This window comes from Salvelinus fontinalis, chromosome 39, assembly GCF_029448725.1.
Source record: "Salvelinus fontinalis isolate EN_2023a chromosome 39, ASM2944872v1, whole genome shotgun sequence".
Classification (NCBI taxonomy): domain Eukaryota; kingdom Metazoa; phylum Chordata; class Actinopteri; order Salmoniformes; family Salmonidae; genus Salvelinus; species Salvelinus fontinalis.
The window spans coordinates 27,425,273-27,453,062 of record NC_074703.1 but is presented as its reverse complement, the minus strand read 5'-3'; the positions used below and the strand labels follow the sequence as shown (position 1 = coordinate 27,453,062).

The following is a 27,790-nucleotide window of genomic DNA, read 5'->3' as shown; positions in this document are numbered from 1 at the left end:
TCCTAAATGCCGGATCGGTAGAGAGGCGAGGAATTATACCAAAAGTGCAATCGCTGCCCCCCGGGTGCACAAAATCGAATGGACCTTTGCTATGGGCGAGTCTTTACGTAGCTGCGTCACTCCTGTTTGTTCTTTCCCGGTGCGCGCACGGCTTCTGCTATCAACTCACAGAAATCATGGTAAGCGAACCTCTTTGTTCCGTTTATAAATATTTTATTTAACGACATGATTGTAACCGTTAACTACACAGACTTAAACAACATTATCGTAAACTTGCAGTATCTTGCATAAATATGGGTTTTGTTCATTTCTATATTTCTGACGGATGTAACTGGGGGAGCACATGGGCCCTGGACGCAGCCAACTAGTTAGCCGGTTAGCTAATAGCGTCATGTGGTAATTTTATGTGGATGGCATTATGTGATAAATAAACAGAAAATCAAGCCTGATGTAAAAACAATTCATTTTCACCCTAAACTGGATAAGTTTTGAATGAACATAACAGTAGAAACGACTTATTTTATTTTTTACAAAATAGCAACTTGCTATGGGGTGGAGCTAACTAGCTAAGCTACTTTGTCTCCCGTCAGTATCCCTAGTTAGCTAGCAAGTTGTTGGGTTTGGCCATCTAACAGTAGCATGACACGACAGATTTCAAAGTTTTCATGTTCTTGCACAATGACACAACAAAGGCTACATGGCTAGTTATAGCGTTTACCAAAACGCAGTTCGCTTGGGCCACAAAGCTTCTAGCGGTTTCTTAGGAGAAGTGGGTGGAGTCAGCAACTGGTCCTTGTTACAGCCCAATCCCCATGCTACCAACCGTCTGCCGTTCAAACGTCCAAGTGCATCTATGACCATGTATGGTCGGCAATGTACATTTTTGAGTTTGATAATAAGGCACAATGTTAATATTTTTTGTTGATACAAATGTAGGCATGATTTTAGACATTTCAATGCATCATTCACATCACCTGTCAAATTGTCAGCAGCTCTTGGCTTCTTACACATCTTCCTCATCTTGACACTGCCATGATTATGGATAATTCTTTAACATAATGTATTACCATAGAGATTGTGAAGTCAAAACATGTAACTTTTTACACAAGCATTCACCAGTTTGCTTTGTTTCGGGTGTGACTCTGGCAAGATTGCGTTGTCTGAGACCTTGCGCTGTCTTGCAGGCGTCCCTATCCATGGCCCCAGTGAACATCTTCAGGCAAGGAGCTGACGAGGAGAAAGCTGAGACAGCCCGTCTGGTGAGCTGAGTGCTCTGTGATGTTTACTTTATGTTATGTTAGTATATCATCCCCATTTCCATTTATTATACTACATTAATAGTTGCTTTTCTACTGTACCATTCATTTATAACAATGTTTTGTAAAGGTTGTCACGATACAAACAGTTTACTTACGATACCAGGCCAAGTATCGCGATACCACACGGAAAACATTTCAGTGGCCTAATGTCCTGTTCGTCCCTTCCCTCCGACTCTTGTTCCCATATTCTAAATATTATACACGTGTGTTACACACAAAAATATGTCACTGATATTCACACCTCTACTCAGAACAACACACTGAATTTAACTTCACACTGTGTACTAGAATACGGCATAGCACGGCTGATTTGCTCATATTGGCAAAGGCCTATCTGTGATTTGGTTGGAGGAATGGGAGGAAGGAATATACATCCATAATGATCTGGATGTCATCGTAGCAGTAAGGCGAGAACACCGTCTGAAACCTCCCTCTCAGAAACACACATCATTCTCTCAACCGCTAACACACACACATCATTCTCTCAACCGCTAACAACACACACATCATTCTCTCAACCGCTAACACACACACACATCATTCTCTCAACCGCTAACACACACACACATCATTCTCTCAACCGCTAACACACACACACATCATTCTCTCAACCGCTAACACACACACACATCATTCTCTCAACCGCTAACACACACACACATCATTCTCTCAACCGCTAACACACACACACATCATTCTCTCAACCGCTAACACACACACACATCATTCTCTCAACCGCTAACACACACACATCATTCTCTCAACCGCTAACACACACACACATCATTCTCTCAACCGCTAACACACACACACACACACACACACACACATCATTCTCTCAACCGCTAACACACACACACACACACACACACACACACACACACACACACACACACACACACATCATTCTCTCAACCGCTAACACACACACACACACACACACACACACACACACACACACACACATCATTCTCTCAACCGCTCACACACACACACACACACACACACACACACACACACACATCATTCTCTCAACCGCTAACACACACACACATCATTCTCTCAACCGCTAACACACACACACATCATTCTCTCAACCGCTAACACACACACATCATTCTCTCAACCGCTAACACACACACACATCATTCTCTCAACCGCTAACACACACACACATCATTCTCTCAACCGCTAACACACACACACACACCATTCTCTCAACCGCTAACACACACACACACACACACACACACACACACACACACACACACACACACACACACATCATTCTCTCAACCGCTAACACACACACACACACACATCATTCTCTCAACCGCTCACACACACACATCATTCTCTCAACCGCTCACACACACACACACACACACATCATTCTCTCAACCGCTCACACACACACACACACACACATCATTCTCTCAACCGCTCACACACACACACACACACACACACATCATTCTCTCAACCGCTCACACACACACACATCATTCTCTCAACCGCTAACACACACACACACACACACACACACACACACACACACACACACACACACACACACACACATCATTCTCTCAACCGCTAACACACACACACACACACACATCATTCTCTCAACCGCTAACAACACACACATCATTCTCTCAACCGCTAACACACACACACATCATTCTCTCAACCGCTAACACACACACACATCATTCTCTCAACCGCTAACACACACACATCATTCTCTCAACCGCTAACACACACACACATCATTCTCTCAACCGCTAACACACACACACACACCATTCTCTCAACCGCTAACACACACACACACACACACACACACACACACACACACACACACACACACACACACACACACACACACACACACACACATCATTCTCTCAACCGCTAACACACACACACACATCATTCTCTCAACCGCTAACACACACACACACATCATTCTCTCAACCGCTAACACACACACACACATCATTCTCTCAACCGCTCACACACACACACACACACACATCATTCTCTCAACCGCTCACACACACACACACACACACATCATTCTCTCAACCGCTCACACACACACACACACACACATCATTCTCTCAACCGCTCACACACACACACACACACACATCATTCTCTCAACCGCTCACACACACACACACACACACACATCATTCTCTCAACCGCTCACACACACACACACACACATCATTCTCTCAACCGCTCACACACACACACACACACACATCATTCTCTCAACCGCTCACACACACACACACACACACATCATTCTCTCAACCGCTCACACACACACACACACACACATCATTCTCTCAACCGCTCACACACACACACACACACATCATTCTCTCAACCGCTCACACACACACACACACACATCATTCTCTCAACCGCTCACACACACACACACATCATTCTCTCAACCGCTCACACACACACACACACATCATTCTCTCAACCGCTCACACACACACACACACATCATTCTCTCAACCGCTCACACACACACACACACACATCATTCTCTCAACCGCTCACACACACACACACATCATTCTCTCAACCGCTCACACACACACACACATCATTCTCTCAACCGCTCACACACACACACACACATCATTCTCTCAACCGCTCACACACACACACACACATCATTCTCTCAACCGCTCACACACACACACACACACATCATTCTCTCAACCGCTCACACACACACACACATCATTCTCTCAACCGCTCACACACACACACACATCATTCTCTCAACCGCTCACACACACACACACATCATTCTCTCAACCGCTCACACACACACACACATCATTCTCTCAACCGCTCACACACACACACACATCATTCTCTCAACCGCTCACACACACACACACATCATTCTCTCAACCGCTCACACACACACACACATCATTCTCTCAACCGCTCACACACACACACACATCATTCTCTCAACCGCTCACACACACACACACATCATTCTCTCAACCGCTCACACACACACACACATCATTCTCTCAACCGCTCACACACACACACACATCATTCTCTCAACCGCTCACACACACACACACATCATTCTCTCAACCGCTCACACACACACACACATCATTCTCTCAACCGCTCACACACACACACACATCATTCTCTCAACCGCTCACACACACACACACATCATTCTCTCAACCGCTCACACACACACACACATCATTCTCTCAACCGCTCACACACACACACACATCATTCTCTCAACCGCTCACACACACACACACATCATTCTCTCAACCGCTCACACACACACACACATCATTCTCTCAACCGCTCACACACACACACACATCATTCTCTCAACCGCTCACACACACACACACATCATTCTCTCAACCGCTCACACACACACACACATCATTCTCTCAACCGCTCACACACACACACACATCATTCTCTCAACCGCTCACACACACACACACATCATTCTCTCAACCGCTCACACACACACACACATCATTCTCTCAACCGCTCACACACACACACACATCATTCTCTCAACCGCTCACACACACACACATCATTCTCTCAACCGCTCACACACACACACATCATTCTCTCAACCGCTCACACACACACACATCATTCTCTCAACCGCTCACACACACACACATCATTCTCTCAACCGCTCACACACACACACATCATTCTCTCAACCGCTCACACACACACACACACATCATTCTCTCAACCGCTCACACACACACACACACATCATTCTCTCAAACGCTAACACACACACACACACACACACATCATTCTCTCAAACGCTAACACACACACACACACACACACACATCATTCTCTCAAACGCTAACACACACACACACACACACACACATCATTCTCTCAAACGCTAACACACACACACACACATCATTCTCTCAAACGCTAACACACACACACACACACACACACATCATTCTCTCAAACGCTAACACACACAGGTGAGTGATGGCTTGAAGAGGATGCCGATGACAGACTGCAGCTCCCACACCTGATATGTGCATGAAAGTCAAGTGGTCATTATTGAACCGGCCCATACAGAGACTAGTGGCTGTTCAATAAAATAAATCTCACTTTATTAACATTACAGGTGCCAGTTGTAGGGCTGAAAAATGTGGTAGTATCATATGTAACGGTACTACGGTATTCAAGTATTCTAAAATGTTGGAATCATGAAATGTTTTGGTACTGTGATGTTACCGGTATATCGTGCTACACTAACGTTTTGTGTTTCCTCCAGTCGTCCTTCATCGGTGCCATCGCCATTGGAGATCTGGTGAAGAGTACCTTGGGACCAAAAGGAATGGTATGCATCACTCAGCAAGTCTGTCATTGACATCAATCAATTATTAATACCAAAAATACCAAAAATTCCCAATTATGAACAATTATACAAACCAAAAAGTCAATCCCTGGGTGCATAGCATGACTTGGTGATAAACTCAACTAGACAAAATGTATAGTTTGCGTGGCTCAAACTCGCATTGAATGTCCGTCCCCAAAGCCAACACCGCCTTTGGCCGGTTTTCCTTCCAGTTCTCTGCTGCCAATGACTGGAACGAATTGCAAAAATCATCAAGCTGAAGACGTATATCTCCCTCACTAACTTTAAGCATCAGCTGTCAGAGCAGCTTACCGATCACTGCACCTGTACACAGCCAATCTGTAAATAGCACACCCAACTACCGTAATTGCTGGACTATTGAGCACACCTGAATATAAGCCGTACCCACAGAATTTTTTTTAAATATGTATTTTGTACATAAATAAACCGCACATGTCTATAAGCCGCAAGTGCCTACCGGTACATTGAAACAAATGAACTTTACACAGCCTTTAAACGAAACACGGTTTGTAACAAAAATAAATAGCAGTAAACAGTAGCCTACCAAGAAAGTCAAACTTCATTGCGGTAGTGATTGTTTTGGCTTTCAGTCGGATCTGCACAGTTGAAACACCTCCGCCGTCTGCTCTCTGTGTGTTGACCCAGTCTTCAAGCTCATTTTCTAGTTCGGGCCATCTGCTTTTCTTCCCTCTGAAAGCTTTTGTTGTCTTTCTGCACCGAGTCAGTTCCTCACGCTGCTGTTTCCAACGTCATCGACTCATTAAGGCCAAGCTCCCGTGCAGCAGCTCTATTTCCTTTTCCAACAGCCAGAACGATCGCCTTCAACTTGAAAGCTGCATCATATGCATTTCTCCGTGTCTTTGCCATGATGAGGGTGACAAAAATGACTACCGTAATCAGAATGATGGGAAGTTTGAGCACGCTCGATTTACGTCACATTATGTGACGGTGCTCAGTTTTTTGGCGGCGTGAATCTTGTGAAAATAAAAAATATATATAAATTAGTCGTGTCATTGTATAAACCGCGAGGTTCATAGCGTGGGGGAAAAAGTAGCGGCTTATAGTCCGGAAATTACGGTACTTTATCCGCATGTTGTTATTTATTTGTTTTTGCTCTTTTGCACCCCAGTATCTCTACTTGCACATCATCATCTGCACATTCATCACTCCAGTGTTAATGCTAAATTGTAGTTTTCTGCCACTATGGCCTATTTATTGCCTTACCTCCCAAATCTTTCTACATTTGCACACATTGTACATAGATGTTTCTATTGTGTTATTGACTGTACGTTTTTTGTGTAACTTTGTGTTGTTTTTGTCGCACTGCTTTGCTTTATCTTGGCCAGGTCGCAGTTGTAAATGAGAAGTTGTTCTCAACTGGCCTACCTGGTTAAATAAAGGTAAAATAAACATTTTAATAAACAAATAAAAACCTTGCAGGACAAGATCCTTATCGGAGGTGGCAGGGAGGGAACTGTTACAGTCACTAATGATGGGGCCACCATCCTCAAAGCCATCGGAGTGGACAACCCTGCTGCCAAAGTGTTAGTTGGTGAGTTTTGATGTTCACCAGTGTTAGCAGTTGATGGTACTTTTCAGTAACACAGACCCCAAAGCAAATCAGGAGGAGGTAAATAGGTTTATTCAAAGAGGAGATGTTATGCTGAGAGGTAGATGTTCATTCTCCCCTGTCTTCAGTGATTCTCTAAGATGATTCTCTCCTGTGATTCTCCCCACAGAACAAGGGGACAGGATGTACTTTATGTTTTTAACCCAGCCCTAGCCTGTGGTTGATGAATTATAATTCCTTGCAATTAAACTGGGCCAATGGCTAAATAACAAGTATCCTATTTCAGGTTCAATGTATAAACAATTTGGACCAATGAGAACTTGCCAAGTAGCTATGAGTCCCGGACTGAAATTTCTCCCATGTCTCTGACCCATTAATCATTAATCCCCTATTACATAAAAAACACTATTTCCATTGATCATTAATCCCCTATTACATAAAAAACACCTTCCATTGATCATTATTACTCTGACTTTTAGTCCTCTTGACCTCTGCGTTGTGTATTTCTCTGGTTGGTGAGTGTTGTGTTCACCAGTTTAACTATGTAGTTGTAGGGAAATATGAAAGGCTGCTCCCCAAGGCAGTGGCCATCTGCTATGCGGTCTTTCTGGACACTGTTGTTGTCCTCTCTGGTCCTTAGTCCTCCTGTCTTCCAGACATGTCCAAGATCCTCTCTGATCTGTAGTCCTCCTGTCTTCCAGACATGTCCTAGACCCTCTCTGATCCTTTAGTCCTCCTGTCTTCCAGACATGTCCTAGACCCTCTCTGGTCCTTTAGTCCTCCTGTCTTCCAGACATGTCCTAGACCCTCTCTGATCTGTAGTCCTCGTGTCTTCCAGACATGTCCTAGACCCTCTCTGATCTGTAGTCCTCGTGTCTTCCAGACATGTCCTAGACCCTCTCTGATAATTTAGTCCTCCTGTCTTCCAGACATGTCCTAGACCCTCTCTGATCTGTAGTCCTCCTGTCTTCCAGACATGTCCTAGACCCTCTCTGGTCCTTTAGTCCTCCTGTCTTCCAGACATGTCCAAGACCCTCTCTGATAATTTAGTCCTCCTGTCTTCCAGACATGTCCAAGACCCTCTCTGATAATTTAGTCCTCCTGTCTTCCAGACATGTCCAAGACCCAGGATGATGAGGTTGGAGATGGCACCACCTCTGTCACGGTATTGGCTGCTGAACTGCTCAGGGTAAGAGTGGATGATTTCCTTAACAAACCTTAATCCCCCTCTTCAGCACATCTAGCTAATACTGTATTTCACATCGCTGTCTGTTGTGAAGTGATTAACTCCTGGAAGTGAAACCATTATCAACACCAGCTATAGTGCATTGTCTTGGTAATACTTCCTAAAGTTATCAATGACCCAATAACAAATGCTTGTTTTTTGTTTCCCGTTGCAAAAATGTTTTTCCTACGATGTACCCAAATGAATACAACCCTGATGTCTTGTCTTTTTAGGAAGCTGAGCTCCTCATCGCCAAGAAGATCCACCCTCAGATCATCATCTCTGGCTGGAGGAAGGCCACCCAGGCAGCCCGCCAGGCTCTGAAGGAGGCTGCTGTGGACCATGGGTAGGCCTTCAATGATGAAGCATTTCTAGAATATAATGTCAGGTTTAACTACGAGGTCTCTATCACACAACTGAACTCAGCTAATGTCATGAGATGTTATACGTTTTTAATAAGCTCTTACATAGATGAGTAATCACTCATCCAAAACCATAAAGAAAGACTTGACACATTGCTAAGCTGTGAAAAATACCATCCTTCCCTCCTCCTGTTTATTCTCCCCCTCCTCCTCAGTGACGACCAGGTGAAGTTCCATGAGGACCTCCTGAACATCTCCCGCACCACCCTGTCTTCCAAGCTGCTGACCCACCACAAGGACCACTTCGCCAAGCTGGCCGTGGAGGCTGTGCTCCGGCTGAAGAGCTCCGGTAACCTGGAAGCCATCCACGTCATCAAGAAGCTCGGAGGCAGCCTCATCGACTCCTACCTGGACGAAGGTGAGACCGCTGGGAGGCTGATGCATATTCTACCTCTGACAGAAAACGGCAGTTGGTCTCATCTGGGTCATGTTCAGTAGGGTACCAAACGGAAGAAAAACTGACTGAAACAGGGAGGGATTACCTGAAGATGACCAATGAGAAACGCAGGCTGGGCGTTTTCACGTTGCTAAACCTTTGCTACGGTGTGACCTAATGAAGGTCTAAAGATCTCTAGTCTGACCCCGAGCTGTGTATATGTTCTCTTGGAGGATTGAGAAGGTGTAGCAGCTTCATACTGTGCTGTTATAACTGGTTAATAACCTCCTAAATTAACATCGGGTAGATGCAGCAAAACTGGCTGTATGAGACGTTCATTACAGCTACTGTTGCATCTATGCACAAAACTAGTGTACTGTGTGTAATATGTATATATATGTGTGTGTGAACGTTTGATAATAAACAACCTACTCTTAGTTAGAGGACAGATTGTTCAAACATCTACTCTGTGTTTAATGCAGCTTCATGTGTTGGTTGTGTTGGCAGGTTTTCTCCTGGACAAGAGGATTGGTGTGAACCAGCCCAAGAGGCTGGAGAACGTCAACATCCTCATCTCCAACACCGGCATGGACACCGATAAGATCAAGGTTATACCTTTTTTAGACGCTCGTAGGGTTACAGACGATCAATTCTTTACCCATTCAGGAAGTAAACTGTAACTCCAGTTCCAATTTTCCTCTTTGATAAACAACAAGGAATATTATTTGTTTTGAAATTCCAGCTGTCTGAATCAGAATGAAATCCATCCCTGATACTCTTCCCTGCTATCTCCTATTGGCCTCTTAAGACGTGTTGTAAAAATGGCTGGAAATTCCCTTGATGTTTCTAACCAACCAACTGTGTAATGTTGTGTCAGATCTTTGGCTCCAGGGTGCGTGTGGACTCCACGGCCAAGGTGGCTGAGATCGAGATGGCTGAGAAAGAGAAGATGAAGGAGAAGGTGGAGCGGATCCTCAAGCACGGAATCAACTGCTTCATCAACAGGTACACACCACACACACACACACACACACACACACACCACACACACACACACACCACACACACAAAGTAGAAGTTCACCTATTCATCAAGTTTTTTCCAGCGTTGTGTGTGTGACTGATTTGAGTAATTTAGTAATCAATAATGATTGATCGCCAGACAGCTGATCTACAACTACCCAGAGCAGCTGTTTGCTGCAGCCGGCGTCATGGCCATAGAACACGCCGACTTCTCTGGAGTGGAGCGCCTGGCTCTCGTCACGGGAGGCGAGATCACGTCGACCTTCGACCACCCCGAGCTGGTGAAGTTGGGCCACTGCAAGCTGATCGAGGAGGTGATGATCGGCGAGGACACTCTCATCCACTTCTCAGGAGTGGCCCTGGGTCAGTGTTGATACAACAGCAGACTGATGTAGTAATGGGTTTATACCTCTGACTTTTATCGCAGGATAATGGCTTGACGGTCAGAATTTGTCTTCCTGGTATTTTCTCTGATTGTAAGTTCTGACCCTCTTTGCCTCTCTGTTTTTGTGTTCCCTCTCCCAGGTGAGGCGTGTACCGTGGTGCTGCGTGGAGCCACGCAGCAGATCCTGGATGAGGCTGAGAGGTCTCTCCACGATGCCCTGTGTGTCCTGGCTCAGACCGTCAAGGAGACGCGTACTGTCTACGGAGGAGGTGAGGTCTATACACACACACATACACACACACACACTGCCCATCTACATGGATACTGTGGGGAAATAACAGGCTGAAATAGTCCAGCAACCAGTTTAACCCAGCCACCCCCCCCCCCTCCCTACTGTCTGAACCCACTGTGAGAATCACCATGCTGCTGTCCCTCCAGGCTGCTCTGAGATGCTGATGGCCAAGGTGGTGACAGACCTGGCCCTCAGGACGCCGGGCAAAGAGGCCGTGGCCATGGAGTCCTTCGCCAAAGCTCTCAGAATGCTGCCCACCATCATCGCAGACAACGCCGGTTACGACAGTGCCGATCTGGTGGCCCAGCTGAGAGCTGCTCATCAGGAGGGGAAGACCACCATGGGTCTGAGTGAGTACCGTCTCACTACAACTCCACTCTCCTAGATGTTTCAAACCTAGCTTTGGCATGTGCCTCGTTCTCCTTCCGTTGACCTGTGACCTTTTTTGTTTTTCTTCTTCTAATCATTTTATTTGAACGGGGCCAGACGAATTAAAACAGATTGAATACGTGAGTCCGATGCATCGCATCACACTTAGGCTAATGTCTGTCCGTCTTCCCGGGTCCCTCAGATATGAACCAGGGTACCATCGGTGACATGTCAGAGATGGGGGTGACAGAGAGCTTCCAGGTCAAGAGACAGGTTCTGCTGTCTGCTGCGGAGGCTGCGGAGATGATCCTCCGCGTCGACAACATCATCAAGGCTGCGCCCAGGTGAGGACCAGCACCTGACACACACACACACACCCTGCAGCTATCTTTTACTGTTCCAGATATCCCAGAATCCTTGCAGTAGGGGCAGTCAAATGCCTGACTTAAACCTCCATTATTGGCATCCCTGTCCTCCTGTCTGTTATGGAGGGATAACGGATCCAGTGTCTTCCGCTGCCAGAATGTTCCCTGTCTTCTGCTTCTATCCTCAATGACTGGGTCATTCTGATTGGTCAAGTCTACAGCTAACAGTCCACCACATGACTAGAGTAGAGAATCCTTGTTGTCCCAATCTGCTTTGCACTAGACACTAGGCAGTCCACCACATGACTAGAGTAGAGAATCCTTGTCGTCCCAATCTGCTTTGCACTAGACACTAGACAGTCCACCACATGACTAGAGTAGAGAATCCTTGTCGTCCCAATCTGCTTTGCACTAGACACTAGGCAGTCCACCACATGACTAGAGTAGAGAATCCTTGTCGTCCCAATCTGCTTTGCACTAGACACTAGGCAGTCCACCACATGACTAGAGTAGAGAATCCTTGTCGTCCCAATCTGCTTTGCACTAGACACTAGGCAGTCCACCACATGACTAGAGTAGAGAATCCTTGTCGTCCCAATCTGCTTTGCACTAGACACTAGGCAGTCCACCACATGACTTGCAAATGCAGTTGTTGTCATTTGTAAGTTGATCATTTAATTACCGCTCTGAAAGGGTGAGTAGGTTGTTTTCATTCATGGAAAACGTGGTAATTCTCCTTTTCACTGATTCCTCCCTCTTTCCCCTTCCAGGAAGCGAGTACCAGACCATCACCCCTGTTAATACCACCAGGAGGAAGAGGAGGGGGGGGGGGGTGAGGAAGAGGAGAGAGGGGTAACAGAAGTTGCTGGTAGGGGAAGGGGAACAGAAAAGCCTGTATTTATGATACTCCTGTCTGAGGCTGTGTACCATACGTCACTTTGAAATAAAAGTCCTGATGTGTTCTGGACCGTTGTCCCACAAATCAAAGCTTCAGTCTCTTTTGGTTAGTCTAAATGCTCCTTTAGACTGTGGGGTTGTAACACCGTGTTACCAACCACTGTAGAGGCTCGACTGTCAGTGCTGTGTTATGAACCACTGTAGAGGCTAGACTGTCAACGCACTTGATAACTCATGCAGATGGCTGTATGGACATGTTTGTTTACTGAAATAATAATCAATAAAAACTCGCTCTGAATCCATGTCTGGAATGTTTTCTGTCTTGAGAACCTTTTAGTTTGAAATGTGTATTCAGAAGACTGTACTTTAACATTCATATGAAGGATATAGATGTACTATAACATATTGAAGTACTATAACATATTGATGTACTATAACATATTGATGTACTATAACATATTGATGTACAACTATAACATATTGATGTACAACTATAACATATTGATGTACAACTATAACATATTGATGTACTATAACATATTGAAGTACAACTATAACATATTGATGTAGTACTATAACATATGAAGAATATTGATATACTATAACATATTAAGGATATATATTTATTTTTTATTTAACAAGGTAAGTCAGTTTAGAACTAACTCTTATTTACAATGGCGACCAAACCTGGACGACTGGGTCAATGGGACTCCCAATCACGGCCAGATGTGATACAGCCTGGATACGAACCAGGGACTGTAGTGACACCTCTTGCACTGAGATGCACTTGGACCGCTGCGCCACCCGGACACGCTAATGTACTATAACAAATTATGGAAATAGATGTACTATATAACGTTAAGAATATGACTCTATTTTTAACACCATGACAAGAAAACTCATGCTTTTGACTTTGACATCAAAATCCCATCTGTGCACATTGCACTACCCAAGCTGCTTTTGTGTTGTCACCTGATTGACTGTTATCTCTAGTCAACACGGGTATTTACCTAACGTGAACGCCATTAGCAGGCCTCGGTCACCTCAACCTCAGAGTCTGGTAAAAGTGTCCAGATAGATGTTTAGACTAATATGGGGGGTGTTCTATGTATATTGGGAATCCAGCAATCTCAAATATCCAGAATCAAGGAAGTGCAATATCCACTTGAAAGCGTTCAAGAAGGCATCAATCAAACGTTATATAGATCCTCATAGTTTTACTGTCATTTCCCCTGAAGAGATATGCTGTGTTAGGGCTGGTTTTACTGGCATCAGAAGTCCATTGGAGAATATCAATTGCATTTTTCTGACTTGTCACCTCCTCCAAACCCATTGAATGAGAATTCAGAGGAGGCATGAAGAGAGGGCGTGAGGACTCAAGGAAATGAGATCCACCCATTTTCACCTCCTACCTTTCCTCTTCAGTGCTGAATGACAGCCAGTCTGTTGTATCTACAGCCTGTGTTCAGTGAGCGTCTGGTCTGCAGCTGCCACTGACAGACACTACCAGTCAGTCTGTTGTATCTACAGCCTGTGTTCAGTGAGCGTCTGGTCTGCAGCAGCCACTGACAGACACTACCAGTCAGTCTGTTGTATCTACAGCCTGTGTTCAGTGAGTGTTTGGTCTGCAGCTGCCACTGACAGACACTACCAGTCAGGATGAGGTGGGCTGTGTGGACCCTGATCTGCTGTTCCTGGACTACACATGGGCTGATCAGGTAAGAACTGACAGATCGTTCTCATTTGGCCTTTGTTTGAAAAACTTTCAAGATACTTGAAAATGTTTTTTCCCTACTTGAATATTTTTGGTAATGCGTGAGAATCAGGGTCGGATTACAGAACGGGCACGTTCCCAGGGGCCCCCAACCCCCAAAAAATATATAATCCGTCCCGACCCTGATTAGAATCATTATAAGAAGTAAGTGAGGAATGAAGGAGGCTTTCAATAGGCGACGCATTACCTTCAGCAGCTTAAAGTCTGACTTGCTGGTGGATGAAAAAGTTACTTTCTGGTCCTTATTGAAGCATCCACAAGTGTACTGTATCTAAACTACCTCTGTATGGCCACCAACCTGAGTGTGTTCGGCCCAGGATCCCCCTGCGTCGGATGCTCTCTGTGCGTACTCAGCTGAGAGCCTCCAATCGCCTGGACGACTTCATGAGGGACCACCAGCCTGATATGTTCAACCGGAGGTACGCCCAGTGTTACCCCCCTGGCATCCCCTCTCTCAGGCTGGGTAAGAGCAGCGAGAGGCTCTACAACTTCATGGATGTAAGTGGGACTGAATGGAAGTGAATAACTGTATTGAACTGTAATAACTGCTGGTTCCCTACCAAGGGCTGTGGTATCTGGTGTATTATATGGAGAGAAGAAGAAACCAGGCACCAGTTCAGTATATTGAAAACATCAAAACACCTGTCGTACTTTTATATAGTCACTGTGTTGAAGTCAGACCTGTACATTTCTGAAGAGTTGATCAACACACCGTATAGATTTTAGAATACATGAATGGACACATGTCATTGTATTCCCTGTGTGTGATTGTCCAGGCCCAGTACTATGGACTGATCAGCCTGGGTACCCCGGACCAGAACTTCACCGTAGTGTTTGATACAGGATCGTCTGACCTGTGGGTCCCATCCTCTTACTGCGTCTCAGAGGCCTGTGGTGAGAACTTCAGAACACAGCTAGGGATTAACAGAATCTATACCTAGGGGACAAAATAACAATTTTACAACAATCATGTTTATCCGAATGGTACCAAAGAGCAAGATGTATTGTGGTCATGTGACATGTATTTACGGGTAAACGGACATGTATATTTCTGTGCTTAATCCAATCTGTTTTTTGGGACTGGATCACACTATAAAACAGATGTACCTTCTCCGTACTATCTTTTTAGAATCTGTTCCAAACAGACTAATGTATTCCTGTTTATCTAGAGTCAGTGTTTATCTGCTGACTGTGTGACACAGACAAGAGCAAACTAGCCTCTATAGGTCACTGTGTTCCACCCTCTCTCCCTCCTTCCCACTCCCTTCCTCCCTCTGTCTCTCTCTCTCCCTCCCTCTCTCCCTCTCTCCCTCTCTCCCTCTCTCTCTCCCTCTCTCCCTCTCTCCCTCCCTCTCTCCCTCCCTCTCTCCCTCCTTCCCACTCCCTTCCTCCCACTGTCTCTCTCTCTGTCTCCCTCCCTCCCTCCTACTCCCTTCCTCCCTCTTTCTCTCCCTCCCTCCCTCCTACTCCCGTCCTCCCTCTATCACTCCCTTCCTCCCTCTATCCCTCTGTCTCTCCCTCTCTCCCCCTCCCTCTCTCCCTCTCTCTCTCCCTCCCCCTCCCTTCCTCCCTATGTCTCTCTCTCCCTCTCTCTCCCTCCCTCCTTCCCTCCTACGCCCTTCCTCCCTCTATCCCTCCCTCCCTCCCACTCCCTTCCTCCCTCTATCCCTCCATCTCTCCCTCTCTCTCTCTCCCTCTCCCTCTCCCTCTCTCTCTCTCCAGGCATGCACCGCAAGTTCAAGGCCTTTGAGTCCAGTACGTTCAACCACGACGGCAGGATGTTTGGCATCCACTATGGCAAGGGACACATGCTGGGCATCATGGGCAGGGAAGTCCTCAAGGTAACACAATATTCCTAACCCCTATCCCTGTACTGCCCACGTTCCCAAATGAATTGGAGTGTAGTTTCTGTCAGCTCAGCTTCTAGTGGGGATGGTCTAATATGTTATATTAAACACATATGATTTCATTAGATGTCCCCCACAATGAAATCGGGAGATGACTGTGGATCTGTCTCCCATCATACATTAGTCTCATATGCGATGTCTCTGACAGCACTATTTTAACTCAACTTGGGTGAATGATGGGTCTTGCCATAGAGGGGGGGGGGGCTGCATCATTTGGGTGAATGATGGGTCTTGCCATAGAGGGGGGGGGCTGCATCATTTGTGGGGGACGACATTGTTTACTGTTGCTTTGTGTTCGTTTAAAGGTGTAAATGGTTTGAAAGGTTTGAGTCGTTTACTAGTATTACAGCAACACATGTACAATGCAACGTTAACAAGTGAACCAGGTGTGGGATGACATGTAAGATTCCTGAAAGGCCTTTGCATATACACAGTAACTCATACACCTGACACGTCCCTGTGGTTGTCCAGATAGGCAAGATGACGGTGCAAAACCAGGAGTTTGGAGAGTCGGTGTACGAGCCAGGTTTTGTCTTCGTCATGGCTAAGTTTGACGGGGTGCTGGGTTTGGGGTACCCCTCCCTGGCTGAGGAACTGGGGACACCCGTTTTCGACAGCATCATGAACCAGAAGTCTGTGGACCAACCCATCTTCTCCTTCTACCTCAGCAAGTAGGTACAGAACACATATACACTACCCAGGACCACAGAGTATATCTGTCTGTCTACTCATCATGATGTTGTTATTGATGATGATGATGGTAAATACACTACCCAGGACCACAGAGTATATCTGTCTGTCTACCCATCATGATGATGTTATTGATGATGATGATGGTAAATACACTACCCAGGACCACAGAGTATATCTGTCTGTCTACCCATCATGATGATGTTATTGATGATGATGATGATGATGGTAAATACACTACCCAGGACCACAGAGTATATCTGTCTGTCTACCCATCATGATGTTGTTATTGATGATGATGATGGTAAATACACTACCCAGGACCACAGAGTATATCTGTCTGTTTACCCATCATGATGTTGTTATTGATGATGATGGTAAATACACTACCCAGGACCACAGAGTATATCTGTCTGTCTACCCATCATGATGTTGTTATTGATGATGATGGTAAATACACTACCCAGGACCACAGAGTATATCTGTCTGTCTACCCATCATGATGATGTTATTGATGATGATGATGATGATGGTAAATACACTACCCAGGACCACAGAGTATATCTGTCTGTCTACCCATCATGATGTTGTTATTGATGATGATGATGGTAAATACACTACCCAGGGCCACAGAGTATATCTGTCTGTCTACCCATCATGATGTTGTTATTGATGATGATGATGGTAAATACACTACCCAGGACCACAGAGCATATCTGTCTGTCTACCCATCATGATGTTGTTATTGGTGATGATGATGAGGATGGTAAATACACTACCCAGGGCCACAGAGTATATCTGTCTGTCTACCCATCATGATGTTGTTATTGATGATGATGATGGTAAATACACTACCCAGGACCACAGAGTATATCTGTCTGTCTACCCATCATGATGTTGTTATTGATGATGATGGTAAATACACTACCCAGGACCACAGAGTATATCTGTCTGTCTACCCATCATGATGTTGTTATTGATGATGATGCTGGTAAATACACTACCCAGGGCCACAGAGTATATTTGTCTGTCTACCCATCATGATGTTGTTATTGATGATGATGATGGTAAATACACTACCCAGGGCCACAGAGTATATCTGTCTGTCTACCCATCATGATGATGTTATTGATGATGATGGTAAAGGACACTACTCAGGCACACAGGTTACTGTAGGCTAAAACTTGATAATGGTCGGGGAGAGTGGGGTAAGTTGATAATGGTCGGGGAGAGTGGGGTAAGTTGAGATGAGAGTGGGGTAAGTTGAGATGAGAGTGGGGTAAATTGATAATGGTCGGGGAGAGTGGGGTAAGTTGAGATGAGAGAGGGGTAAATTGAGGTGAGAGTGGGGTAAGTTGAGATGAGAGTGGGGTAAGTTGAGATGAGAGTGGGGTAAATTGAGGTGAGAGAGGGGTAAATTGAGGTGAGAGTGGGGTAAATTGATAATGGTCGGGGAGAGTGGGGTAAGTTGAGGTGAGAGTGGGATAAGTTGAGATGAGAGTGGGGTAAGTTGAGATGAGAGTGGGATAAGTTGAGATGAGAGTGGGGTAAGTTGAGATGAGAGTGGGATAAATTGAGATGAGAGAGGGGTAAATTGAGGTGAGAGTGGGGTAAATTGAGGTGAGAGAATGGGGTAAGTTGAGGTGAGAGTGGGGTAAATTGAGGTGAGAGTGGGATAAATTGAGGTGAGAGTGGGATAAATTAAGATGAGAGTGGGATAAGTTGAGATGAGAGTGGGGTAAATTGAGGTGAGAGTGGGGTAAATTAAGATGAGAGTGGGATAAGTTGAGATGAGAGTGGGGTAAATTGAGGTGAGAGTGGGGTAAATTAAGATGAGAGTGGGATAAGTTGAGATGAGAGAATGGGGTAAGTTGAGATGAGAGTGGGGTAAATTGAGATGAGAGTGGGGTAAATTGAGGTGAGAGTGGGGTAAATTGAGGTGAGAGTGGGGTAAATTAAGATGAGAGTGGGATAAGTTGAGATGAGAGTGGGGTAAATTGAGGTGAGAGTGGGGTAAATTAAGATGAGAGTGGGATAAGTTGAGATGAGAGAATGGGGTAAGTTGAGATGAGAGTGGGGTAAATTGAGATGAGAGTGGAGTAAATTGAGGTGAGAGTGGGGTAAATTGAGGTGAGAGTGGGGTAAATTGAGAGTGGGGTAAGTTGAGATGAGAGTGGGGTAAATTGAGGTGAGAGTGGGGTAAATTGAGATGAGAGAATGGGGTAAGTTGAGATGAGAGTGGGGTAAATTGAGGTGAGAGTGGGGTAAATTGAGATGAGAGTGGGGTAAATTGAGGTGAGAGTGGGGTAAATTGAGATGAGAGTGGGGTAAATTGAGGTGAGAGTGGGGTAAATTGAGGTGAGAGAATGGGGTAATTTGAGATGAGAGTGGGGTAAATTGAGGTGAGAGTGGGGTAAGTTGAGATGAGAGTGGGGTAAATTGAGAGTGGGGTAAGTTGAGAGTGAGGTAAGTTGAGATGAGAGTGGGGTAAATTGAGATGAGAGTGGGGTAAATTGAGAAAAGACTGGGGTAAGTGAGCCATTTTTTACATTTACTATTACTCCGTCAAGGGAAATATAGTTTTCTTTCTAATAAAGATATCTACATATATTTCAGGATGTAGTGTATCTCTGGAAATAATCACAATTCATGTAAACACTACAGTTTTGAAAACATAGCTTGTCCAGAAAAAGTGGTTTCTTGGCACAATTTACCCCGGTTATGGGGTACGTATGGGGTAAGTTTTTCAGTTCAGTCAATAAACAGACTCTCTAATCCAGTCATTAAACAGTCACTCTAATCCAGTCAATAAACAGTCACTCTAATCCAGTCATTAAACAGTCACTCTAATCCAGTCATTAAACTGTCACTCTAATCCAGTCATTAAACAGACACTCTAATCCAGTCATTAAACATTCACTCTAATCCAGTCATTAAACAGTCACTCTAATCCAGTCATTAAACAGTCACTCTAATCCAGTCATTAAACAGACACTCTAATCCAGTCATTAAACAGTCACTCTAATCCAGTCATTAAACAGTCACTCTAATCCAGTCATTAAACAGACACTCTAATCCAGTCATTAAACAGACACTCTAATCCAGTCATTAAACAGTCACTCTAATCCAGTCATTAAACAGTCACTCTAATCCAGTCATTAAACAGACACTCTAATCCAGTCATTACACAGTCACTCTAATCCAGTCATTAAACAGACACTCTAATCCAGTCATTAAACAGACACTCTAATCCAGTCATTAAACAGACACTCTAATCCAGTCATTAAACAGACACTCTAATCCAGTCATTAAACAGTCACTCTAATCCAGTCATTAAACAGTCACTCTAATCCAGTCATTAAACAGACACTCTAATCCAGTCATTAAACAGACACTCTAATCCAGTCATTAAACAGACACTCTAATCCAGTCATTAAACAGACACTCTAATCCAGTCATTAAACAGACACTCTAATCCAGTCATTAAACAGTCACTCTAATCCAGTCAATAAACAGTCACTCTAATCCAGTCATTAAACAGTCACTCTAATCCAGTCATTAAACAGACACTCTAATCCAGTCATTAAACAGTCACTCTAATCCAGTCAATAAACAGTCACTCTAATCCAGTCATTAAACAGTCACTCTAATCCAGTCATTAAACAGACACTCTAATCCAGTCATTAAACAGACACTCTAATCCAGTCATTAAACAGACACTCTAATCCAGTCATTAAACAGTCACTCTAATCCAGTCATTAAACAGACACTCTAATCCAGTCATTAAACAGTCACTCTAATCCAGTCATTAAACAGACACTCTAATCCAGTCATTACACAGTCACTCTAATCCAGTCATTAAACAGACACTCTAATCCAGTCATTAAACAGACACTCTAATCCAGTCATTAAACAGACACTCTAATCCAGTCATTAAACAGTCACTCTAATCCAGTCATTAAACAGACACTCTAATCCAGTCATTAAACAGTCACTCTAATCCAGTCAATAAACAGTCACTCTAATCCAGTCATTAAACAGACACTCTAATCCAGTCATTAAACAGACACTCTAATCCAGTCATTAAACAGTCACTCTAATCCAGTCAATAAACAGTCACTCTAATCCAGTCATTAAACAGTCACTCTAATCCAGTCATTAAACAGACACTCTAATCCAGTCATTAAACAGACACTCTAATCCAGTCATTAAACAGACACTCTAATCCAGTAATTAAACAGTCACTCTAATCCAGTCATTAAACAGACACTCTAATCCAGTCATTAAACAGTCACTCTAATCCAGTCATTAAACAGTCACTCTAATCCAGTCATTAAACAGACACTCTAATCCAGTCATTACACAGTCACTCTAATCCAGTCATTAAACAGACACTCTAATCCAGTCATTAAACAGACACTCTAATCCAGTTATTAAACAGACACTCTAATCCAGTCATTAAACAGACACTCTAATCCAGTCATTAAACAGTCCCTCTAATCCAGTCAATAAACAGTCCCTCTAATCCAGTCAATAAACAGTCACTCTAATCCAGTCATTAAACAGTCACTCTAATCCAGTCATTAAACAGACACTCTAATCCAGTCATTAAACAGTCACTCTAATCCAGTCAATAAACAGTCACTCTAATCCAGTCATTAAACAGTCACTCTAATCCAGTCATTAAACAGACACTCTAATCCAGTCATTAAACAGTCACTCTAATCCAGTCAATAAACAGTCACTCTAATCCAGTCATTAAACAGACACTCTAATCCAGTCATTAAACAGACACTCTAATCCAGTCATTAAACAGTCACTCTAATCCAGTCAATAAACAGTCACTCTAATCCAGTCATTAAACAGTCACTCTAATCCAGTCATTAAACAGACACTCTAATCCAGTCATTAAACAGACACTCTAATCCAGTCATTAAACAGACACTCTAATCCAGTCATTAAACAGACACTCTAATCCAGTAATTAAACAGTCACTCTAATCCAGTCATTAAACAGACACTCTAATCCAGTCATTAAACAGTCACTCTAATCCAGTCATTAAACAGACACTCTAATCCAGTAATTAAACAGTCACTCTAATCCAGTCATTAAACAGTCACTCTAATCCAGTCATTAAACAGACACTCTAATCCAGTCATTAAACAGACACTCTAATCCAGTCATTAAACATTCACTCTAATCCAGTCATTAAACAGTCACTCTAATCCAGTCATTTAACAGACACTCTAATCCAGTCATTAAACAGACACTCTAATCCAGTAATTAAACAGTCACTCTAATCCAGTCATTAAACAGACACTCTAATCCAGTCATTAAACAGTCACTCTAATCCAGTCATTAAACAGACACTCTAATCCAGTAATTAAACAGTCACTCTAATCCAGTCATTAAACAGTCACTCTAATCCAGTCATTAAACAGACACTCTAATCCAGTCATTAAACAGACACTCTAATCCAGTCATTAAACATTCACTCTAATCCAGTCATTAAACAGTCACTCTAATCCAGTCTTTAAACAGACACTCTAATCCAGTCATTAAACAGACACTCTAATACAGTCATTAAACAGACACTCTAATCCAGTCATTAAACAGTCACTCTAATCCAGTCATTAAACAGTCACTCTAATCCAGTAATTAAACAGTCACTCTAATCCAGTCATTAAACAGTCACTCTAATCCAGTCATTAAACAGACACTCTAATCCAGTCATTAAACAGACACTCTAATCCAGTCATTAAACAGTCACTCTAATCCAGTCATTAAACAGTCACTCTAATCCAGTCATTAAACAGACACTCTAATCCAGTCATTAAACAGTCACTCTAATCCAGTCATTAAACAGACACTCTAATCCAGTCATTACACAGTCACTCTAATCCAGTCATTAAACAGACACTCTAATCCAGTCATTAAACAGACACTCTAATCCAGTCATTAAACAGACACTCTAATCCAGTCATTAAACAGTCACTCTAATCCAGTCATTAAACAGACACTCTAATCCAGTCATTAAACAGTCACTCTAATCCAGTCAATAAACAGTCACTCTAATCCAGTCATTAAACAGACACTCTAATCCAGTCATTAAACAGACACTCTAATCCAGTCATTAAACAGTCACTCTAATCCAGTCAATAAACAGTCATTCTAATCCAGTCATTAAACAGTCACTCTAATCCAGTCATTAAACAGACACTCTAATCCAGTCATTAAACAGACACTCTAATCCAGTCATTAAACAGACACTCTAATCCAGTCATTAAACAGTCACTCTAATCCAGTCATTAAACAGACACTCTAATCCAGTCATTAAACAGTCACTCTAATCCAGTCATTAAACAGTCACTCTAATCCAGTCATTAAACAGACACTCTAATCCAGTCATTACACAGTCACTCTAATCCAGTCATTAAACATACACTCTAATCCAGTCATTAAACAGACACTCTAATCCAGTTATTAAACAGACACTCTAATCCAGTCATTAAACAGACACTCTAATCCAGTCATTAAACAGTCACTCTAATCCAGTCAATAAACAGTCACTCTAATCCAGTCATTAAACAGTCACTCTAATCCAGTCATTAAACAGACACTCTAATCCAGTCATTAAACAGTCACTCTAATCCAGTCAATAAACAGTCACTCTAATCCAGTCATTAAACAGTCACTCTAATCCAGTCATTAAACAGACACTCTAATCCAGTCATTAAACAGTCACTCTAATCCAGTCATTAAACAGTCACTCTAATCCAGTAATTAAACAGTCACTCTAATCCAGTCATTAAACAGACACTCTAATCCAGTCATTAAACAGACACTCTAATCCAGTCATTAAACAGACACTCTAATCCAGTCATTAAACAGACACTCTAATACAGTCATTAAACAGACACTCTAATCCAGTCATTAAACAGTCACTCTAATCCAGTCATTAAACAGACACTCTAATCCAGTCATTAAACAGTCACTCTAATCCAGTCATTAAACAGACACTCTAATCCAGTCATTAAACAGACACTCTAATCCAGTCATTAAACAGTCACTCTAATCCAGTCATTAAACAGTCACTCTAATCCAGTCATTAAACTGTCACTCTAATCCAGTCATTAAACAGACACTCTAATCCAGTCATTAAACAGACACTCTAATCCAGTCATTAAACAGTCACTCTAATCCAGTCATTAAACAGACACTCTAATCCAGTCATTAAACAGTCACTCTAACCCAGTCATTAAACAGACACTCTAATCCAGAGTGAGTTACAGGAACAATTAGGGTTAAGGGCCTTGCTCAAAGGCACATCAACACATGTTTCACCTAGTCGACTCAGGGATTCAAGCCAACACGCTTAACCACTAGGCTACCTGTCGTGGGACAGGGTGGGGCGGCAGGTAGCCTAGTGGTTAGAGCGTTGGATCGAATCCCCGAGCAGACAAGGTAAAAATCTGTCGTTCTGCCCCTGAACAAGGCAGTTAATCCACTGTTCCTAGGCTGTCATTGAAAATAAGAATTATTTCTTAACTGACTTGCCTAGTTAAATAAAGGAAAAATTAAAAAATAAAGCCGAATTTCTCTATTGAATTAAATATTTTAAATCATGTCTTACTTTATTTGCCAAACACAATTCAAGACAATCACTTTTTTTGTGTCTTTTAATAATTTTAAGCATCTTTTAACACAGGCTTAACACCGAACAAACACTTTGTAATTTTAACATAGGCCAGGCTCTGTTGTTACCTCATAAACCGGTTATAATGCCTTGTATTACGCCTGCTCAACTTGCCATTGGCTCAATTTACCCCATGGCCATTGGCTCAACTTACCCCATGGCCATTGGCTCAACTTACCCCATGGGTATTGGCTCAATTTACCCCATGGGTATTGGCTCAACTTACCCCATGGGTATTGGCTCAACTTACCCCATGGGTATTGGCTCAACTTACCCCATGGGCATTGGCTCAACTTACCCCATGGCCATTGGCTCAATTTACCCCATGGGTATTGGCTCAACTTACCCCATGGCCATTGGCTCAATTTACCTCAAGGCCATTGGCTCAACTTACCTCAAGGCAAACCTTTTGACTATATTAGCCCACACAGCTATAATGATGACCTTTCATGCCAGGTTTAGGACCTCATATTGAAGCTTTTGTAGACCTTAACTGATGTATAGAGCAATCCTAAAATGATCTACTTTGGTTTAGATACAAGCACCATGAAACCTCTACTACAATAACTTTGTGAAAACAGTTTTTTGGACCTAACTTGCTTACCACTTTTTCAATGTGGTTTCTTCCTTCACAGACTCTGTGAAATGTTGGCCTCCTTTTTAAATATTTGGTCAAATTATACATTTTGTCTATGGTTTCCTAGAAACAAGTGTGTCTCAACGTACCTCTTTGTCTCGACTTCTCCTACTCTCCCCTACTGACCTAGAGGAGCAGAATTGATCCATTTACCCATCGTAATTTGATTGCTTCTGCCTCCAGGAGTAAGATGCCAAGAGACCCAGGGGGAGAGTTGCTGCTAGGAGGGATGGACGAGGCGCTCTACAGTGGACCCATCAACTGGAACCCTGTTACCCTGAAGAGCTACTGGCAGATCAAGATGTCCAGGTCAGAACTACGATAACTCAGATCATGTTGTCCCTCTGTCAAACTGGGTCAGAACCAGGATAACTCATATCATATTGTCCCTCTGTCAAACTGGGTCAGAACTAGGATAACTCATATCATGTTGTCCCTCTGTCAAACTGGGTCAGAACTAGGATAACTCATATCATATTGTCCCTCTGTCAAACTGGGTCAGAACTAGGATAACTCATATCATATTGTCCCTCTGTCAAACTGGGTCAGAACCAGGATAACTCATATCATATTGTCCCTCTGTCAAACTGGGTCAGAACCAGGATAACTCAGATCATGTTGTCCCTCTGTCAAACTGGGTCAGAACCAGGATAACTCATATCATGTTGTCCCTCTGTCAAACTGGGTCAGAACTACGATAACTCAGATCATGTTGTCCCTCTGTCAAACTGGGTCAGAACTACGATAACTCAGATCATGTTGTCCCTCTGTCAAACTGGGTCAGAACCAGGATAACTCATATCATGTTGTCCCTCTGTCAAACTGGGTCAGAACCAGGATAACTCATATCATGTTGTCCCTCTGTCAAACTGGGTCAGAACCAGGATAACTCATATCATGTTGTCCCTCTGTCAAACTGGGTCAGAACTAGGATAACTCATATCATATTGTCCCTCGGTCAAACTGGGTCAGAACTAGGATAACTCATATCATATTGTCCCTCTGTCAAACTGGGTCAGAACCAGGATAACTCATATCATGTTGTCTCTCTGTCAAACTGGGTCAGAACTAGGATAACTCATATCATATTGTCCCTCTGTCAAACTGGGTCAGAACTACGATAACTCAGATCATGTTGTCCCTCTGTCAAACTGGGTCAGAACCAGGATAACTCATATCATGTTGTCCCTCTGTCAAACCGGGGGACATATCCACAGTTAGTAGTATGGCTGCCTACAAGAGTGAGGCAGCTGTTTGATAATTTCATATGACTGAGAAAAAGGAGAATATTGTGCTGTCCGGTCATCTAGTGGGGAAATGGTGTAATTGTCCCTGATTTCAATTGTGATGATGTGGGGAAAACTAAGGGGGATGTCGGTGACGTACAAACCAATATTACATTTCAGAATTGGTTAAAAGAAGATTAGGGTCAGGGTTTGGTTAAGGTTAAGGTTAGGGCAGGTTTTAGGTTTTGGCTAGTCAGGAAGTGAATGGGATGCTGGTCAGAAAAGCCCCTTTAGTCCCATCTTGTTGCTGTATCATAGTAAACCAAAATGGCATCCAAATAATAGATTGAATTCTTCCAAAAGGTCATCACCCTATAGTTGTGAACACATGTTTTGCTCCACCTCTTCCACTACAGTATCCAGGTCCAAGGAGCCTTGACTTTCTGTCCCCACGGCTGTCAGGCCATCATTGATACAGGCACGTCTCTCATCATCGGCCCCACCCGTGACATCCTCGCTCTACAACAGCTGATAGGAGCTACCCCCACCTCCATTGGAGAGGTAAGACCACGTTATATACTACCAAATCCTTTTATTTTACTAGGCAAGTCAGTCGAGAACAAATTCTTATTTTACAATGATGGCATACCCCGGCCAAACCCTCTGGCCAAACCCAGACGGGACTGTAGTGGAGAGAAAAAGCAGCATGAGGCTAAGGAAAACATGATAACAAAATCTATGCAGGAACAAACAGCTTGAAATGCAGACTGACTTCCACGCTGACTGGCAGCGTGGAAGTGGCAGGGCTGAGTATTTGTAGGGTTCTTGATTATGGAACAGGTTGCAGCTGGTGGGAATCTGCTCTGCTTCCAGCACACCTGTCTCCACTCACACAATCAAATACACAGAGAGAGAGAGGGAGAGAGCACTGGGGAGTGGTGGCAGGTTTAGGGAGGTCCAGGATGAGAAGTAGGCGTGGCAGGAGCAGATGTAACAACTACTATTACTACTACTGCTACTACTGCTGCTTCTACTACTACTACTACTACTACTATTGCTACTACTACTACTACCATACTACTACTACTATACTACTACTACCATACTACTACTACTACTACTACTACTACTACTACTACTACTACTACTATTACTGCTA

The 27,790-nt window shown here is 43.5% G+C and overlaps 2 protein-coding genes and 1 non-coding gene across 4 annotated transcripts in view; all 3 read left to right on the top strand.

Moving 5' to 3' along the window:
* Positions 1–71: 71 nt before the first annotated feature.
* On the top strand, positions 72–12,999 carry cct2 (chaperonin containing TCP1, subunit 2 (beta)). Its single transcript, XM_055905317.1, has 14 exons — positions 72–179; positions 1,185–1,259; positions 5,674–5,739; positions 7,219–7,330; positions 8,461–8,537; positions 8,807–8,919; positions 9,151–9,353; positions 9,879–9,979; positions 10,249–10,376; positions 10,533–10,756; positions 10,919–11,047; positions 11,217–11,420; positions 11,642–11,783; positions 12,575–12,999. Exons 1-14 carry the CDS (start codon positions 177–179, stop codon positions 12,603–12,605), a joined length of 1,608 nt encoding a protein of 535 aa, XP_055761292.1. The 5' UTR covers positions 72–176; the 3' UTR covers positions 12,606–12,999.
* On the top strand, positions 9,600–9,742 carry LOC129838955 (small nucleolar RNA SNORA47). Its single transcript, XR_008756946.1, has one exon. It is a non-coding gene; the product is annotated as a small nucleolar RNA SNORA47 (small nucleolar RNA).
* Positions 13,000–13,996: 997 nt separating the features above from the next.
* The window catches only part of nots (nothepsin), a 19,308-nt gene continuing 5,514 nt past the window's right edge, over positions 13,997–27,790 (top strand). The window contains exons 1-7 of one of the 2 annotated variants that reach the window (XM_055905586.1): positions 13,997–14,419; positions 14,793–14,973; positions 15,252–15,369; positions 16,198–16,316; positions 16,854–17,053; positions 25,589–25,714; positions 27,048–27,192. In XM_055905586.1, coding sequence (XP_055761561.1) covers positions 14,361–14,419; positions 14,793–14,973; positions 15,252–15,369; positions 16,198–16,316; positions 16,854–17,053; positions 25,589–25,714; positions 27,048–27,192 — 948 coding nt within the window. In that variant the 5' untranslated portion in view covers positions 13,997–14,360. The remainder of the gene's footprint in view (positions 14,420–14,792; positions 14,974–15,251; positions 15,370–16,197; positions 16,317–16,853; positions 17,054–25,588; positions 25,715–27,047; positions 27,193–27,790) is intronic. The other variant, XM_055905585.1, reaches the window with a different exon arrangement.

What these genes read in the sequence shown, in the direction of transcription:
- cct2 (XM_055905317.1), top strand. An exon ending in CCTTGGGACCAAAAGGAATG is followed by an intron (nt 5,740 to 7,218) that starts GTATGCATCACT and finishes AAAACCTTGCAG; the next exon opens with GACAAGATCCTTATCGGAGG. An exon ending in ATCAACTGCTTCATCAACAG is followed by an intron (nt 10,377 to 10,532) that starts GTACACACCACA and finishes ATTGATCGCCAG; the next exon opens with ACAGCTGATCTACAACTACC.